At 36.4% G+C, this 17,546-nt stretch overlaps 1 protein-coding gene and 1 non-coding gene across 2 annotated transcripts; one reads left to right on the forward strand and one right to left on the reverse strand.

Moving 5' to 3' along the window:
* Positions 1-2,279: 2,279 nt before the first annotated feature.
* LOC139863209 (uncharacterized) lies at positions 2,280-3,563 on the reverse strand. The gene is made up of 3 exons (XM_071851873.1): positions 3,371-3,563; positions 2,636-3,261; positions 2,280-2,309 (listed from the first exon to the last, which is right to left on the reverse strand). Exons 1-3 carry the CDS (start codon positions 3,561-3,563, stop codon positions 2,280-2,282), a joined length of 849 nt encoding a protein of 282 aa, XP_071707974.1.
* A 1,060-nt stretch (positions 3,564-4,623) lies between these two features.
* LOC139887192 (small nucleolar RNA R71) lies at positions 4,624-4,730 on the forward strand. The gene has a single exon (XR_011773032.1). It is a non-coding gene; the product is annotated as a small nucleolar RNA R71 (small nucleolar RNA).
* The last annotated feature ends 12,816 nt before the right edge of the window (positions 4,731-17,546 follow it).

Genomic DNA, 17,546 nt, shown 5'->3' on the forward strand with positions numbered 1-17,546 from the left:
TCCCGGGAAACAAACGAAACCTCGAATTGAAAAGAAGCACACGATCCCCTTCCTTAAATTCTTTAGGATCCTTCAAGCGACTATCGTGCCACTTCTTCGTTCTTTCCTTACTAATCAATGAGTTCTCATATGCATCGAGCCTTAGCTCTTCTAACTCATTCAATTGACTCAACCGAAGGCGACCCGCCTCCTTAAGATCAAGATTGCTCGTTTTTAGAGCCCAATAAGCTTTGTGTTCAATCTCCTCCTGGAGATGACACGCTTTGCCATAAAGTAACCGAAAAGGAGTGGTTCCGGTTGGCATTTTGTACGCCGTTCTAAATGCCCATAAGGCATCATCGAGCTTAAACGACCACTCCTTAGGATTAGAACCAATAGTTTTCTCAAGAATCCTCTTTAAAGCTCGGTTGGTGTTTTCGACTTGCCCATTCGTTTGAGGATGGTAGGATGTCGAAACTTTATGGGTTACCCCATACCATTTCAACACCTTTTCGAGTTGGGCATTACAAAAGTGAGTTCCCCGATCACTAATTAAAGCTTTCGGGGAACCAAACCGAGAAAAGAGTTACTTTAGGAACGAAACTACGACCCGTGCATCATTAGTGGGCAAAGCTTGTGCTTCAACCCATTTTGAAACATAATCGATAGCAACAAGAATGTAGAGCTTATTATTCGACTTCGGGAACGGGCCCATGAAATCAATCCCCCAAATATCAAAAACTTCACAAACTTGAATGACATTTTGAGGCATCTTGTCTCGTTGGGTGATTTGGTCCGCCCGTTGACAAGCATTGCACGATTGACAAATCCGGTGGGCATCCTTAAAGATAGTAGGCCAATAAAACCCGGCCTCAAAGACTTTTCGCCCCGTAACTTGGGGACCATAATGCCCACCTGTCGGACCATGATGACATTGGACAAGAATGCGTTCGCATTCTTCTCCGGAAACACACCGGCGGATCATTCCATCGGAACACCGCCTAAAGAGATAAGGGTCCTCCCAAAAATAATACTTAAGGTCACTAAAGAACTTCTTACGTTTATGATGTGACCAACCCTTCTCTAAGAATCCACCAACTAGATAATTCGCAAAATCAACGAACCAAGGGTCTTCACACTCCTCCACCTTCATGAGATATTCAACGGGAAAATCATCATGAATAGAAGTCTCATCGAGAACCTCACGGGAGGGGTTCTCAAGACGTGAAAGGTGATCGGCCGCTAAATTCTCGGCACCCTTTTTATCCCGGATTTCTACATTGAATTCTTGCAAAAGCAATACCCAACGTATCAATCTCGGGTTAGCATCGGGTTTAGAGGGCAAATGCTTAAGGGCCGAGTGGTCCGTATACACAACCGTCTTTGCTAGTATGAGATACGCACGAAATTTGTCAAAAGAGAAAACAATTGCTAGGAGTTCCTTTTCGGTGGTGGTATAATTTAGTTGCGCTCCTTGCAATGTCTTACTAGCATAGTAAATGGGCTGAAAATGTTTATCAACACGTTGACCCAAGACGGATCCGATTGCAAAGTCACTAGCATCACACATAAGTTCGAATGGCATAGACCAATCCGGACTAATAAGGATAGGTGAATTAGTGAGCTTTGCTTTAAGAAGATTGAAAGCTTTGTGACACTCCTCCGAGAAAACAAACGGAGCGTCCTTTTCAAGAAGTTTATTTAAGGGCGTGGCAATTTTGGAAAAATCCTTGATAAACCGCCGGTAAAACCCGGCGTGCCCAAGAAAACTTCGAACACCTTTAACATCGGTAGGGGCTTTAAGCCCGGCGATAACATTGATTTTCGCCTTATCTACCTCAATTCCAACTTTAGAAATCTTGTGCCCGAGAACGATGCCCTCACGAACCATAAAGTGGCATTTCTCTCAGTTGAGCACAAGACTGGCTTTTTCGCACCGAATCAACATACGCTCAAGATTAAGAAGACATGACTCGAAGGTGTCTCCGTAGACTGAAAAGTCGTCCATAAACACCTCCATGCAGTCTTCGATCATATCATGAAAAATCGCCACCATACACCTTTGAAAGGTAGCAGGGGCGTTACATATATCGAATGGCATACGCCGATAAGAGAATGTGCCATACGGGCACGTGAACGTGGTTTTCTCTTGGTCTTCGGGTGCAATAGGGATTTGGAAATATCCCGAAAAACCATCAAGAAAACAATAGAAACTTTTTCCCGCCAACCTCTCCAACATTTGATCGATGAAGGGTAGGGGAAAATGGTCCTTTTGGGTGGCATCATTTAATTTTCGATAGTCAATGCACACCCGCCATCCCGTGACAGTCCTGGTAGAAATTAATTCATTCTTTTCGTTTATGATCACGGTCATGCCACCCTTTTTGGGCACACATTGAACCGGACTCACCCAAGGACTGTCAGAGATAGGATAAATAAGACCTGCATCAAGGAGTTTAACAATCTCCTTTTTAACCACTTCCTGCATATGTGGGTTTAGTCGCCTTTGTCGTTGCACACACGGTTTGAAGTTATCTTCCATTGGGATTTTGTGTGTACAATAAGAGGGACTAATACCCTTAATATCCTGAATTTTCCATGCAATAGCTGGTTTGTGGGCTTTTAACATGGAGAAAAGTTTAGACTTTTGACTTACAGAAAGATCGGAAGCAATAATCACCGGGAGTTTAGACTCCTCCCCAAGAAAAGCATACTCAAAATTATCTGGGAGTGGTTTCAACTCTAATTCAGGAGCCTCTTCAATTGAAGTTTTGCTCCTGTATGCATTTGCTTTCTCCAACTCCTCATGCTCTTCTTCGGTTGGCTCATAACCTTCAGCCATTAGGGTGGTCATCAAATCCACCTCATCTAACACATCCCCTTCATCACTTGCTATTTCACATTCCCCTGTTCCCTGCAATTCTAGAAACTCCTGCAAAAACTCAACATGTGTGTCCACGGTTTGCAAAAAATAACAAGTGTCATCTAGGTAACCGGGGTATTTTAATGCCTTATCAATAGCAAAGGACACCTTTTGGTCACATATTCTAAGGGTCAACTGTTGGCCATAAACATCAATTAGACATCTAGCGGTATTCAAAAATGCCCTTCCCAAAATAAGTGGAATCCTTTCATCCACTTCCATGTCTAGAACTACAAAGTCGGCGGGGAAAACTAATGTCCCGGTCTTAACTAGCATGTTCTCTATAATCCCACGAGGGTATTTAATAGAGCGGTCCGCTAGTTGTATGGCCATACGAGTGGGTCTAAGTTCCCTAGGTGCTAGTTTAAGGTAAATAGAGTATGGGCATTAAATTAATACTAGCACCCAAATCCGCCAATGCCCGCATACAAGCAAGATCCCCCAATAAACAAGGAATAGTAAAACAACCCAGATCTTCCAACTTCTCGGGAAGTTGGTTTGTCACCACCGCTGTACATGCTGCATTTAATGTCACGGATGAAACACTTTCCATCTTTTTCCGGTTGGTAAGCAAATCCTTCAAGAACCGAGCATACTTGGGCATCCCCGCAATAACATCAATGAAAGGTAAGTTGACATTCACTTTCTTGATCAACTCCATGAACTTTGATTTTTCCGCCTCTAACTTCTCTAACCTCTGTTTTCTCGGGTATGGGAGCGGTGGTTGATACTCCTTAGCTACCGGTTTAGCAGCAACCTTTACCGGTATATTTTCAACTTCCTCAATCACCTGTTCCGGCTCCTTATCCCCCTCCGGTTCACTATCAACTACCGGCTCACTATCTTTAACTAATGGAACTCGCAAATCATACTCAGCAGGCTTCTTTGGTGGATCATATGCTATACCACTTCGGGTGGTGATAGCATTAACGTGCCCATTTTTCGGGTTAGCATCCGTGTTACTTGGTAACTCCCCCGGTTTTCTCTCATTTCTCTGATTAGCAAGTTGACCAATCTGTTGTTCCAAATTATGAATCGCGGCTTGTTGATTCCGGAACATCTGATCATTCTTCTCATTATTCTGAGTAACAGTAGTAACAAGCTGAGTTTGAGATATCACAAGCTTTTCGATCATAGCTTCAAGATTCGACTTTTTCTCTTCGGCTTGGGGCTTTTGAAAATACCCAGGAGCTTGTTGCTGAAATCCTCCACCCAGCGAATTCTGATAATTACTGTTACTACCTCCCTGACAACCTTGAGGATTGTAGGGATTATTAAAATTGCGGTTAAACTGAGCGCGCCCTTGAAACTGATTATTATTTTGCTGACTGATGTACGCTATCTCTTCCTTTTGACCTATCGTTAACCCCGCATCACAATCTTTAGCTAAATGTAAACCCCCACAATACTCACAACCAACCTTCATACCATGAATATCCTTATTCATCTTCTCTAAATTTCTACCAAAAGAATTCAACTTAGCACTGATAGACCCAAAATCATCATACGCACCAGTGGTCTCGGTTCTCTTAACTGAAGCTGAATGGGATGACTCATGATCTTGATGCCATTCGTGAGAGTAAGCAGCTTGCTTTTCAATTATCTCTAACGCCTCTTTTTCGGTCTTATCCATTAACGTACCACCTGCTGCTTGATCAATACTCTGACGAGTTGGAATGTCACAACCTTTGTAGAAAATCTGAACCTTTTGTAAATCATTCAATCCGTGTTGCGGACACGAGCGTAACAAAGTAGCAAAACGGTCCCAAGCATCAAATAATGTCTCACTGTTCTTTTGTCTAAATTGTGAAATTTCTGCTTGAAGTCTAGCAGTCGAGACGCAGGGAAAAACATCGACAAAAACTTATCTTCCAAAGTCTCCCAAGAGGTAATCGTGCCCTCTGGTTGCTTATCTAACCATCTCTTAGCTTCTCCCTTAAGAGTCCAAGGGAAAAGCCTTGTCTTGATTGAAGTATCGGCAACCTCATGTAGCTTAAACAAATTGCAAACATCATTAAAATTACGAAGATGCTCGTTAGCATCCTCAGTATCCTTGCCATAAAATCGGCAATCAGAAGAAATCAAATTCAGGATCAGCCCTGTAATTTGAAAAGGCTGAGTGATGTTCGGTTGAGTAATCGAATTGCCTTGGCCCCCTCGTGTGGCCTTCAACTTTTGTGCCATAGTCTGAGGACGAGGTGGTTGTTCTTGGTCAGCCATATCTTCAGTCTCGAAAAGATCTAAGGAAATATAAGATTCTTCTTCTTCTCTGATTTCAGGTGGTGTATCGGGCACCACAGTTTCAGAACTACTTCCCAAATTAATTATATTAGCACTTGAAGAAAAAGATGAATCCACTGTAGACTGTTGTTCGTGACTTAACGCTCTGAATAACTCTCTTTTGGGTTCTGCAAATGGTTGAAAAATCGGAGAATTAGAAGAACGCGTATGTGGCATGCACTACCTGTTACCTGCGAAATCACCACTAACAACCGATTAAATGCACCGATTCAACTTGAGAATAACGAAAAGAAATAATAATCTATAACTAAACTAAACTAAGAACAATTAGATAGCAATCTTAATCTTCGACACAACTGTCCCCGGCAGCGGTGCCAAAAACTTGATGTGTGAAATTGCGTCTATTATTTATAATGGGAAAAACCGGTTTAAAGATTGATGCGGTAGCGGAGTGGTATAAAATACTATTAAATTTTTGCAGGAAATACTATTAAATACGATACAATTTTACACAAGATATTTATTTATTTATAGAATGGATATACTTAAACCTTGCTACAACACTTATAGGCAGTGTACCTAATCGTACAGTAGTGTAGTTTTTAGTAAGTCCGGTTCGTTCCACAGGGAAAATCTTTAAACAAAGCTTAACGCTATATTAGTTTACTTTTATAAAAATACAAATATATATATATATATATATATATAAGTAATATTATTATTATAAAGGGGGGGTTTTTACCATTTAATGACCGGTTTGTCGATTTTAAAACTTTAGTTGCAGTTAAAACCAAATGTAAAATATTAAAAATGAATACAAGACTTAAATTAAAGCATAAAGTAAATAACGATAATGAAATTGCGAATAATAAAAGTGCGATAAAATAAACTTGCGATAATTAAAAAGTACGATAATTAAAGGTGCAATTAAATACAATAATAATAAAAATGCGATATTTAGAAGTGCAATTAAATATAAAATAAAGGAAATTAAATATGAAATAAAAGAATTATGCTTATTTAAACTTCCGTAATCATGATGTTTGACGTGTTGATTTTTGTTTTATGCCCATGGGTTAATTGTCCTTTGTCCTGGATTATTTAATATGTCCGTCTGGTTTTTGTCCATAACAGTCCATCAGTCATAAATATAAAATGCGAGTGTCCTCGTCAAATTATCCTTATACCTGAAGTTAAATATTCCAACTAATTGGGGACTTAAACTGTAACAAGATTTTAATACTTTGTTTAATAATTACACCAGGATGTCGACTGAGTGTAACCCAAGGTTTTAATATTTTGTTATCAATTATACCAAGTGTCCTTGTACATAATTTCACCCCTGTTTTAATTATTCTAGTGGCTATTAATCCATTCCCGTATCTGGTTAAATGAACGATTATTCGTTGGTATAAATACCCCGCCCATCGTGTCCGATCGAGTGTATATGGTAATTTATAGGGACGCCCAATTGTAAATCTTTATATTAACATTAACAAACTATCATTTAGTTAAACAAATATAAAGCCCATTAATAGCCCATAGTCTAATTTCCACAAGTGTCGTTCTTTTGTCCAAACCCCAATTATGGTACAAAGCCCAATTACCCAATTTTAGTAATTAGCCCAACATCATGATTACTTCGTTTTAAATAAGCATAATAATAACTTAGCTACGAGACATTAATGTAAAAAGGTTGAACATAACTTACAATGATTAAAAATAGCGTAGCGTTACACGGACAGAATTTCGACTTACACCCTTACAATATTCGCTAACATACCCTTATTATTAGAATTATAATTAAAATTAAAATTAAAATATAAATTATAAATATAAATATATCGTATGAATGAGGAGAAAAAAGATGATGATTTGCGATCAGAATTCGGTTGCTTTTATAGGAAAATTCGACTTTTGGGGCTCCGCGACTCGCGGTGAAATACTCTTCAAACTCCGCGAGTCGCGGAGAATGAAATTACAGCTCAGTCCCTTTGGAGTCTTTCTTGCCGACGGTTTTTATTATTTATTATAATATATAAATAATTATAAGAATTATTTAAATATTATATTATATTTATGTGCATAGTTGACTTGTAATTTTTAGTCCGTTGCGTCGAGCGTTGAGAGTTGACTCTAGTCCCGGTTCCGGATTTTCGAACGTCCTTGCGTACAATTTAATATCTTGTACTTTGCGTTTTGAATCTTGTACTCTTGTAATTTCGAGACGTTTCTTATCAATAATTGGAACCTCTTTGATTGTCTTTTGTACTTTTGAGCTTTTTGGTCGTTTGCGTCTTCAATTCGTCGAATCTGTCTTTTGTCTTCACCTTTTATTATTTAAACGAATATCACTTGTAAATAGAACAATTGTAACTAAAAGCTTGTCTTTCTTGAGGAATAATGCTATGAAATATATGTTCGTTTTTAGCATTATCAAATATTCCCACACTTGAGCGTTGCTTGTCCTCAAGCAATATCGTCTTGAAATACTAGAATCACTTCTTTATTCTTCACACTTTGTACATCGGTGATTTCTATACGGCGGTATAAACAATGGTAGTAACGATATGGTTTACAGTCCCACATGACTATAAAAATTTAGATCCATTAAGGAAATTGGATCTTTATGAAAACATTTGATCTTTTGAAAATTAAATCTAGTTTTTACCCTAGATAAGTTTTCCGGAATAACCCTTTACCGGTGTTTGCAAAATATTTTTGTGGGTTTGGTGGGTTTCAGATTTGAAAATTTTAGCTCAAAACTTGCGGTTTTGTGTCATCCACTTGCTAACCTTGTATTTGGAAAGCAACACGTCCAGTTTACTTGTCCCGTATATTACCTTTCGGTAAACTACCGTCCGGTTGAAAGGAAAGCGTTGAACAAGCAACTGTTAAGGCAATGTCCCCTGATATGCTTTTAATTATGGTCTATAACGTGTCGGACGCAATTACTATCCTTGGTAGGAGCAATAGTAAAGCTCACCCTTATAATAATTTTTTTTTTTTTCGGTATGGCACAAGGTCCTGTCTTTTACCACTATGCAACCACCGTTCTTACGGTTGACACCCGATTTAGTTAAGGTGACCTAATGAATTCCAGGTGAATTCCTAGGATTTTACGTTCAATGGTAATGAACGCATTGAAAATAGGGTTTTCAGAAAACAAATCGGTTTGTAATTTTGATCAAAATATTTTCTCGTTCAAGCTCGAGTTTAGATATCATTGAATTCCATGAGTTTGAATTCTCAATCTTTAAGGTCAATCTCAAGGATTGAGTAATATCAGTCTTAAAAGCTGATTTTTAATCTTTAAGGAGATTATCCTTTCTGGGGATCTGATTCATTAGTCTTATCCAGCTAATTTGCATGGTGCCCCCCATTGTACGAGATAAATCCTTCTCATGGTTAGGATAAATCTGACCACTTGGCGACCCTGTTTAATGCTGAGGTCCGTGGATTTCCTGCTGATTTTAGTGATGACTTTTCTAGATTTTTCGTCAACCTACAGCTGGTCTGGACGACAACTTCATGACCTAAATCAAGAAGCGCGTTTCTTTTTCGGAAGACTTTACTTCCTTTTAATGATGGAATTGATTCATCGTGTAGATCCATCTCTTCTTTTCTTTCATCAGTTAAAACAGTTTAGTTTAGTCCAAAGCAAAAGTATTTTCAGTTATTTGTTACAGATATATGTGACATATGTTTAAGATAACTTGGTAAATTTTCCCACACTTGGCTTTTATTTTCCTTTTTATCGTCCTCTATTCCATTTTAAATGAATTTTAACATTTTAGTTTGTTTCTCAATTTATGTCCTTTCCGAGGTAACAATAATTTCGGTGTTAAAACCTAGTTTTATCGTTCATAAATATGTATAAACATGATTTTGAGTTCATTAAATTGAAAATTTTGAAAAATTTTACTAGAATTGGGTAGTTAGTATATAAGACTAGGGCTGTTCTTTTTTATCAGAGAGCACTAGATTCTAATACAACTACTGCTTTACTAGTATTTTTAATGGTAACCAAGTGTATAAAGTAAAAAATTTTAAAATCCGAAAGAATTTAACCCCTTCCCACACTTAAGATCTTGCAATGCCCTCATTTGCAAGAAATCAGGAATAATTTAAATTATTGAGGGTGATTTGTGTGAAAATGATTAAATTTTTACCAAAGTTTCCAAATATATTGGCGTTTGTTTGCTGAATGATAAATGGTGCACATCATTTGTTCATTCCGTCTTGTTGTTATTTCACATATATTTTGCATCTTGTCGTCAAAATTAGTTGCTTTTGCTGAACTTAATGCCAGTCTTTGAAAATGCGTTGTTTTACCCTGTTGTGTACATAAGATAAACTGCAACCATATATACATATTTTTGAAGTTTGGTATATTACCCCACATTCAAAAATTATTAAAATCTAAGAATAAAAGTTAGACAATTATAAAAACTATTACAATATTAACAAAAGTATTAAACGTATCAATCATTACAAATTACAAAAAAAAAAATAAGTATACTAGGGATGATACTGGTACCAATAGGGGTTCCAGGCATAACCATAGGTGCTATAGAATGCTTCGGCAGGGTTATACGTAGGATATGGTGGCTGCATCTCTATAGACCAGGGAGGGAAGATGGGTTTCGGTGTAGGAATATAGTTTCTACCTATATGTTGGCAATGAGCTATGATTTGGTTCTGATGAACTTGCCAATCTTCAAATGCTCTCTGTCTAGCATTTTCGTATTCCTGAGAAGCTATAAACCTTTGCATTTCTTGCATCTCATTCCCCCCTCCTACATTACCTTGTTGTTGGTTTCTCTCCACCTGTGGATGTCTACCATGGTATCGTACTGCGGCGTTATTTCGCCTCTTCAAAACTTTCGCACCATGGTATACATTTAAACCTATAGTATCGCGGGGTTCTGGTTCTTCTACTAATAATCCCCCCCGACTTATATCCACACCGAGATATTCACCAATCAAAGTAATAAAAATACCACCTCCTATTATGCTATGCGGTCGCATCCCCCGAACCATAGCTGATAAATAATAACCCACACAATACGGTATACTTACAGTGCTTTGTGGGTCTCGAATACACATATGGTAAAACAAATCCTGTTCATTTACTTTTTCCTTGTTCTTACCCCTTTGTGTAATCGAGTTAGCTAAAAACCTATGTATCACTCTTAATTCGGCTCTATCTATATCCAAATAAGAGTAATTTCCCCCTTTGAAACGGTGATGGCTTGTAATTTGACTCCACACACCGTGTGTATCAAAATTTTCATCTATCTTTCTACCGTTTAGTATCAACCCTCTACAATCGGCAGATGCTAACTCCTCAGGCGTATATATACGTAAAGCCTGAGCCATGTCTAGTAAAGACATGTGGCGCATCGAACCGCCTAATAAAAATCTAATAAAAGAACGATCGGTTAAACTAGCTACCCGATCATTCAACTCTATACTACACAACAATTCTTCACACCATACTTTATATACAGGTCTACGCATGGTGAATAAACGTACCCAGTCATTAAAAGTAGAATTACCATACCTCTGTACAAGTAATTCCCTAATTGGCCCGGCCAATTCTACAGCTTCTAAGGGTCCCCATTCTATGACCCTCGGTACCTCAACAACCTTAGAATGAAGAGTATGCAAACCCCTTTGATATTTTGGATAATCTATCCAAAGTCTGTCAAATCTCAGGTTCGGGTGCAACTCTTCCAAGTGCATATCGGAAAAGGTCATGACTGGATGAGGTATAACCTGCTTGTAGTAGTTATCCACCTCCTGTTGTTCCGCATTCTCAGCAGGAGCATTACGAGCTTGGGATGAAGATTCACCCCTTTCAGTCTGCAAAACACATCAAACACAATTTTTGTGCATCCAAATATGCATTAGTGTCAGTAAAATCATCAATCAAAATAATTACAATGACATTTTAAACTTAAGCTTATTTTCACATTTTTATCAAATCTACACTTTTTCAAATAAGCATATACGAAAATGTTCGCTAAGTTCATAAGCATTCAACTCAAATAACATGTCAAAATAATTATTATTAGCAATTAAACAAGTTTCAAATGGCATTATCTTTCAAAAATCAAGTTCATGAATTTTAGACTTGAAAAAGTCCACTTTAATTCTCAAAATCATGTTTAGGCTCAAAGTTTGGATCATTTAACTACCTAAACATGTTACACTACTTAATTTAGCAACAATTCATGACAAAAATCGGCCATAACCTGTTTATATCAAAAAGCCCCAAATTGCTCAAGAACACAAACCCTAGATTATTCAAAATTTGAAGTTTAAGGCTTCTAATCATGTTAAATAGCATCAATCTAGGTTATACAAGCATAATACATAAACAATTTAAGCCTAATTACACTAAAAAGCATCAAAATCAAATTGGGGAAAAAATTGCTCAAGAACACTAATTTCGGATTAAATGGTGTTTAGGTGTAGAAATTTACCGTTTTTCTTGAGTAATTCCTAGATAGCATCCTTCTCAACATGATTTTAGTAAAAGATTTGGTGATTAACGGTTAAAAATTGTGATTTTGGGGGTTTTTTTCGGGTTTTTTCGTGGGTTTTTTTCTCAGTTTGTTTGAGTTGTGGAGTGTGAAACTGAGCTGTTGCAGCTCTTTATTTTTTTTTTCTGTAATCCGGTACTCCCGCGACTCGCGGCATTTAAGCCTTCAAACTCCGCGAGTCGCGGAGTTTGCTATATTTTTTTTTTTTTTTTTTATAATCATTAACTTATGAAACAATTAAGTACTTAATTTTAAAATTTTGTTTCCCTTGTTATTTAGGACGAGGTCGTTTCGGATCGATGTCCTAGTCCGTCCCTCGACAAAATTTTAAAATTTGTCTTTTTGTAGCGATTGTTTTAAAAGCTAAGATTTTTGGGGTTTTTTAATGTTTTTGGCATACTTTAATTCAATGAGATTAAAAATAATGATAATAAAAGTTCTCGTCCCTCTCTCGAGTAAAGCAATTTCGGTTCAAAGACCTAGTCTTCAACTTACGACGAATTTTAAAAATCATATTTTTAACTTAATGAGATAAAGTAAATTTTTGTTTTTAAATTCACACAACTTAAATATAAAATTCAAAATTTATATTAAAAATTCACACCAAACTTAAAATTCGAAATGCATAAAATTAAAATTTTATATTTTTTTAAAAATTAAAAATTCACACCAAACTTAATTTAAAAATTTATATTATAAATTTATACCAAACTTATATTAATTTTTCAAATATTTACAATTTTAAAAAATATTTTTTTTTTTTTACAAAGTTTACAATATTAATTTAAGATTTAAATATTAATTTTAAAAACATGGTAAAAATAAAATTAAAAATCTTTTTGGCTTTTTATCCCACTTTAATCAATCAAATATTATCAAAAATATGCGCCCCTCTTTTCGGTAAAGTAATTTCGGTTCCAAAACCTAATTTAACTCATGACGAATTTTTGAAATATTTTGGGTTGATTGTTTAAAGATATTTATACCTTAAGAATAAACGTTAAATTTCGCAGTGATGTAATAAATTTTTTTGAATGATATCAATAATTTCGGTCGCCAAACCTAATTTTATTCAATACCAATTTAATACTTTTTAGCGAACAAATTAGCGTTTATTATCAAAAGGTTAAAAATAAAAATAAAAATAAAAACTGTACAGACATACCTGTGGAATAGATTTCTTAGTTATATGATCTATCCCATTCATAAGATAGTCGGTTTAATTGGTTTTCCATGGCTACATAGGCGTAACCTCGAGCATTCAGTGTCTTTTCTTCTAAACATATGAACGGTCCGTCTCTGCATAAAGTAACAAATTCGGTATTTGAATAGGTTTGATTATTTGAACATTTACCTCCATGTGACCATTTTCCGCATTTGTGACATCTTTCTAGGTGTCGTGCTCTTCTTTTCGCTGCGGATTTTGATTTTCCTTTACCAAATTGTAACTTATTATCTTCGCATCTGGATTCTTTTCTAACTCCGTCCATTCTTTCTCTGATTACTGATACTATTTCACTTGGTAGTATGTCATTATTTCTTTTAGTGATCAAAGCGTGTAGCATTAGACCATGGTTTAGTTCACAGGCAGTCTTCATTTTGTAAAAACCTAAAAAAAATAAAAATTCAGAATGGGGGGAGAAGACTAGTTCTTTAGGGTCTGCTAGGAAAAGACCATTCGGGTTCCATTTTCGAGAACTACACGAAAACAGACAATCTAACTCTATCAGAAATACATATTATCCTTTAAAGACTTGATTCTCCCCACACTTAGTTAGCTGTGGTGTCGAAATTGTGATTAACTTCGTTGTCGACTTCCATCGGACCATGTATGTAATGTTTAACTCTGTGACCATTAACTTTAAATTCAATCCCATTTGAATTTATTAATTCTATCGTTCCGTATGGGAAAACTCTTTTGACTATGAATGGTCCAGACCATCTTGATTTCAATTTTCCTGGAAATAGCTTGAATCGTGAATTGAAAAGAAGAACTCTGTCTCCTTCTTTAAATTCTTTTGAACTTCTGATTCTTTTATCATGCCATTTCTTCGTTCTTTCTTTATAGATTAACGAATTTTCGTATGCTTCATGTCTTAATTCTTCTAATTCGTTTAGTTGACTTAATCGTAGACGTCCAGCTTCATGTAAATCAAGATTACATGTCTTCAAAGCCCAAAATGCTTTGTGTTCAATTTCTACTGGAAGATGACATGCTTTTCCTTAAACAAGTCTAAAAGGTGTGGTTCCAATTGGAGTTTTGTAGGCTGTTCTAAAAGCCCAGAGTGCATCCTCCAATTTAATGGACCATTCCTTCGGATTTGATCCTACGGTTTTCTCTAGAATACGTTTTAAAGCTCGGTTGGTATTTTCAACTTGTCCACTTGTTTGTGGATGATATGCGGTGGAGATTTTATGAGTTACTCCATATCTTTTAAGAACTTTCTCAAGTTGATTATTACAGAAATGAGTACCCCGGTCACTTATTAAAGCTTTCGGTGTTCCAAACCTTGCAAAAAGACGTTTTAAAAAGTTGACTACAACTCGTGCATCGTTAGTTGGGAGAGCTTGTGCTTCCGCCCATTTAGATACATAATCAATGGCTACGAGTATATATAGATTATTATGAGATTTTGGAAATGGACCCATAAAGTCAATACCCCAAATGTCAAATACTTCACACACTTGGATGACATTTTGTGGCATTTCATCACGTTGACTTATTTTTCCGGCCCTTTGACATGCATCACAGGATTTGCAAAGAAGGTGTGCGTCTTTGTAAATTGTTGGCCAATAGAATCCAGCATCATAAACTTTTCTTGCTGTTAGTTGAGGCCCATAATGCCCTCCTATTGGTCCTGTGTGACAATGGTTTAATATTTTACTAGCTTCATCTCCAAATACACATCGGCGTATTATTCCATCGGGACAACTTTTAAACAAATGTGGATCTTCCCAGAAATAGTGTTTTATATCACTGAAGAATTTCTTTCGTCTTTGGTACGATAATCCTTTTTCAAGGAATCCACAAACTAAGTAGTTTGTATAGTCTGCAAACCATGGGATTTCTTTATAATCTATCTTCAATAGATATTCATCAGGAAAGTTGTCTTGTATAGCTGATTCATTCAGAACTTCTAATTCGGGATTTTCAAGACGAGAAAGATGATCAGCGGCGAGATTTTCTGCTCCTCTTTTATCTCGGATTTCAATATCAAATTCTTGTAAAAGTAAGATCCAACGGATTAATCTTGGTTTAGCATCTTGTTTTGAAAATAAGTATCTAAGAGCAGAATGGTCGGTATAGACCACCGTTTTTGCTAGAACGAGATATGATCGAAATTTGTCAAAAGCAAAGACAATAGCAAGGAGTTCTTTTTCAGTAGTTTTATAGTTCGTTTGTGCTCCTTGTAATGTCTTACTAGCATAATATATAGGTTGAAATCGTTTTTCAATCCTTTGTCCTAAAACGGCTCCCATTGCAAAATCACTTGCATCGCACATTAGTTCAAATGGTAGATTCCAATTTGGTGTTATCATGATCGGCGCATTAGTGAGTTTCTCTTTAAGAATATTAAAAGATTTGATACACTCATCTGAAAAGATGAATGGAGCATCCTTTTCTAGGAGTTTATTCATAGGAGTGGCAATTTTTGAAAAATCTTTTATGAAACGTCGGTAAAAACCGGCATGCCCTAGAAAACTCCTAACTCCTCTAACATTGGTGGGATGTGGAAGTTTAGCAATTACATCTACTTTAGCTCTATCCACTTCAATTCCTTCTTTTGAAATTTTATGTCCAAGAACGATGCCTTCTTTAACCATGAAATGGCATTTCTCCCAATTAAGTACTAGATTTGATTTTTCGCATCTAATTAGCATTCGTTCCAGATTAACTAGACATGATTTAAATGTATCACCGAAGACTGAAAAGTCATCCATGAATACTTCCATGCATTCTTCTATCATGTCGTGAAAAATCACCATCATACACCTTTGAAAGGTTGCAGGGGCGTTACAAAGTCCAAATGGCATGCGTTTGTAAGCAAAAGTACCATAAGGGCACGTGAATGTGGTTTTCTCTTGATCTTCGGGTGCTATTGGAATTTGAAAATATCCGGAAAATCCATCTAGAAAACAATAGTAACTATTTCCGGCTAATCTTTCCAACATTTGATCTATGAAAGGTAAGGGAAAGTGATCTTTTCTGGTGGCGTCATTTAATTTTCTATAATCAATAAATACACGCCATCCTGTTACAGTCCTAGTAGGAATAAGCTCATTTTTCTCATTTGTAATGACAGTCATGCCACCCTTCTTAGGCACGCATTGAACTGGGCTTACCCATGGACTATCAGAGATTAGATAAATTAAACCTGCATCTAGCAGTTTAATAATCTCTTTCTTAACTACATCTTGCATATTAGGATTTAGTCTTCGTTGGCGTTGCAAATACGTTTTATGACCTTCTTCCATAAGTATTTTATGTGTGCAATACGAAGGACTTATTCCTTTAATATCATGAATCTTCCATGCAATGGCTGGTTTATGAGCTTTCAACACAGAAATGAGTTGTGATTTCTCATTTTCAGTAAGAGAAGACGATATTATTACAGGTAATTCAGATTCACCATGTAAATAAGCGTATTCCAAATGGTTTGGAAGTGGCTTTAACTCTAATTTCGGAGGTTCTTCTATCGAAGATTTGTATCGATATCTGTCTTCTTCTTTTAGCATTTGAATTTCTTCTGTTGTTGGTTCATATCCATTAGCTATAAGTGTAGCTAACATTTCAGCTTCATCAATTGGTTCATTACCTTCTCCTAAAGAACACTCTCCTGTTCCTTGTAATTCTGGAAATTCTTCTAATAATTCTGCATGTGCATCTATAGTTTGAATATAATAACATGTATCATCTGCAGATTGTGGTTGTTGCATTGCTCTATCAACTGAAAAGGTAACACTCTCATCCTCTATACTTAGGGTCAATTTCTTACCGAACACGTCTATCATTGCTTTAGCCGTGTTTAAGAATGGTCTTCCTAATATGAGAGGAACTTGAGAATCTTCTTCCATGTCCAAAACAACAAAATCTACTAGAAATACTAAAGTACCAACTTTAACTAGCATGTTCTCCATTATCCCTCTAGGATATTTTATTGATCTATCGGCTAGTTGTATGCTTATTCTGGTTGGTTTCAATTCTCCAAGGTCTAGTTTAGTGTATAGTGAATACGGCATTAGATTTATACTAGCACCTAAGTCTGCCAATGCTTCTATTGAACTAAGACTACCCAGAAAACATGGAATTGTGAAACTTCCTGGATCAGATAATTTTTCTGGTATCTTATTCAACAGCACTGCTGAACAATTAGCATTCATAGTAACAGCCGAGAGTTCTTCCATTTTCTTTCTATTTGAAATTAGATCTTTCAAGAATTTAGCATATCTAGGCATTCCTGAAATCACATCAATGAAAGGAAGATTTACATTTATCTGTTTAAACATATCCAAGAATTTGGATTGCTCGGCTTCAAGTTTCTCTTTCTTCATTTTACTCGGGTAAGGAAGTGGTGGTTGGTATGGTTTAACATAAGGTTTATCCTTAACTGTGTTATCTTCATTAACCTTTTCAACTACCGGTTCTTTTTCCTTATCTTGATCAGGTTGTGGTTCTTGTGGAGTAGGAATGGCTTCATCAGAAGTTACAGGTATTTCAGGTGGTTTAAGTGTTGTGCCACTTCTTGTGGTAATGGCTTTAGCTGTTTCACTCCGGGGGTTAGCATTTGTATCACTAGGTAGACTTCCCGGTTTTCTTTCACCTATTAACCTTGCTAGGTTACTCACTTCTT

This window comes from Rutidosis leptorrhynchoides, chromosome 1, assembly GCF_046630445.1.
Source record: "Rutidosis leptorrhynchoides isolate AG116_Rl617_1_P2 chromosome 1, CSIRO_AGI_Rlap_v1, whole genome shotgun sequence".
Taxonomy (NCBI): Eukaryota; Viridiplantae; Streptophyta; class Magnoliopsida; order Asterales; family Asteraceae; genus Rutidosis; species Rutidosis leptorrhynchoides.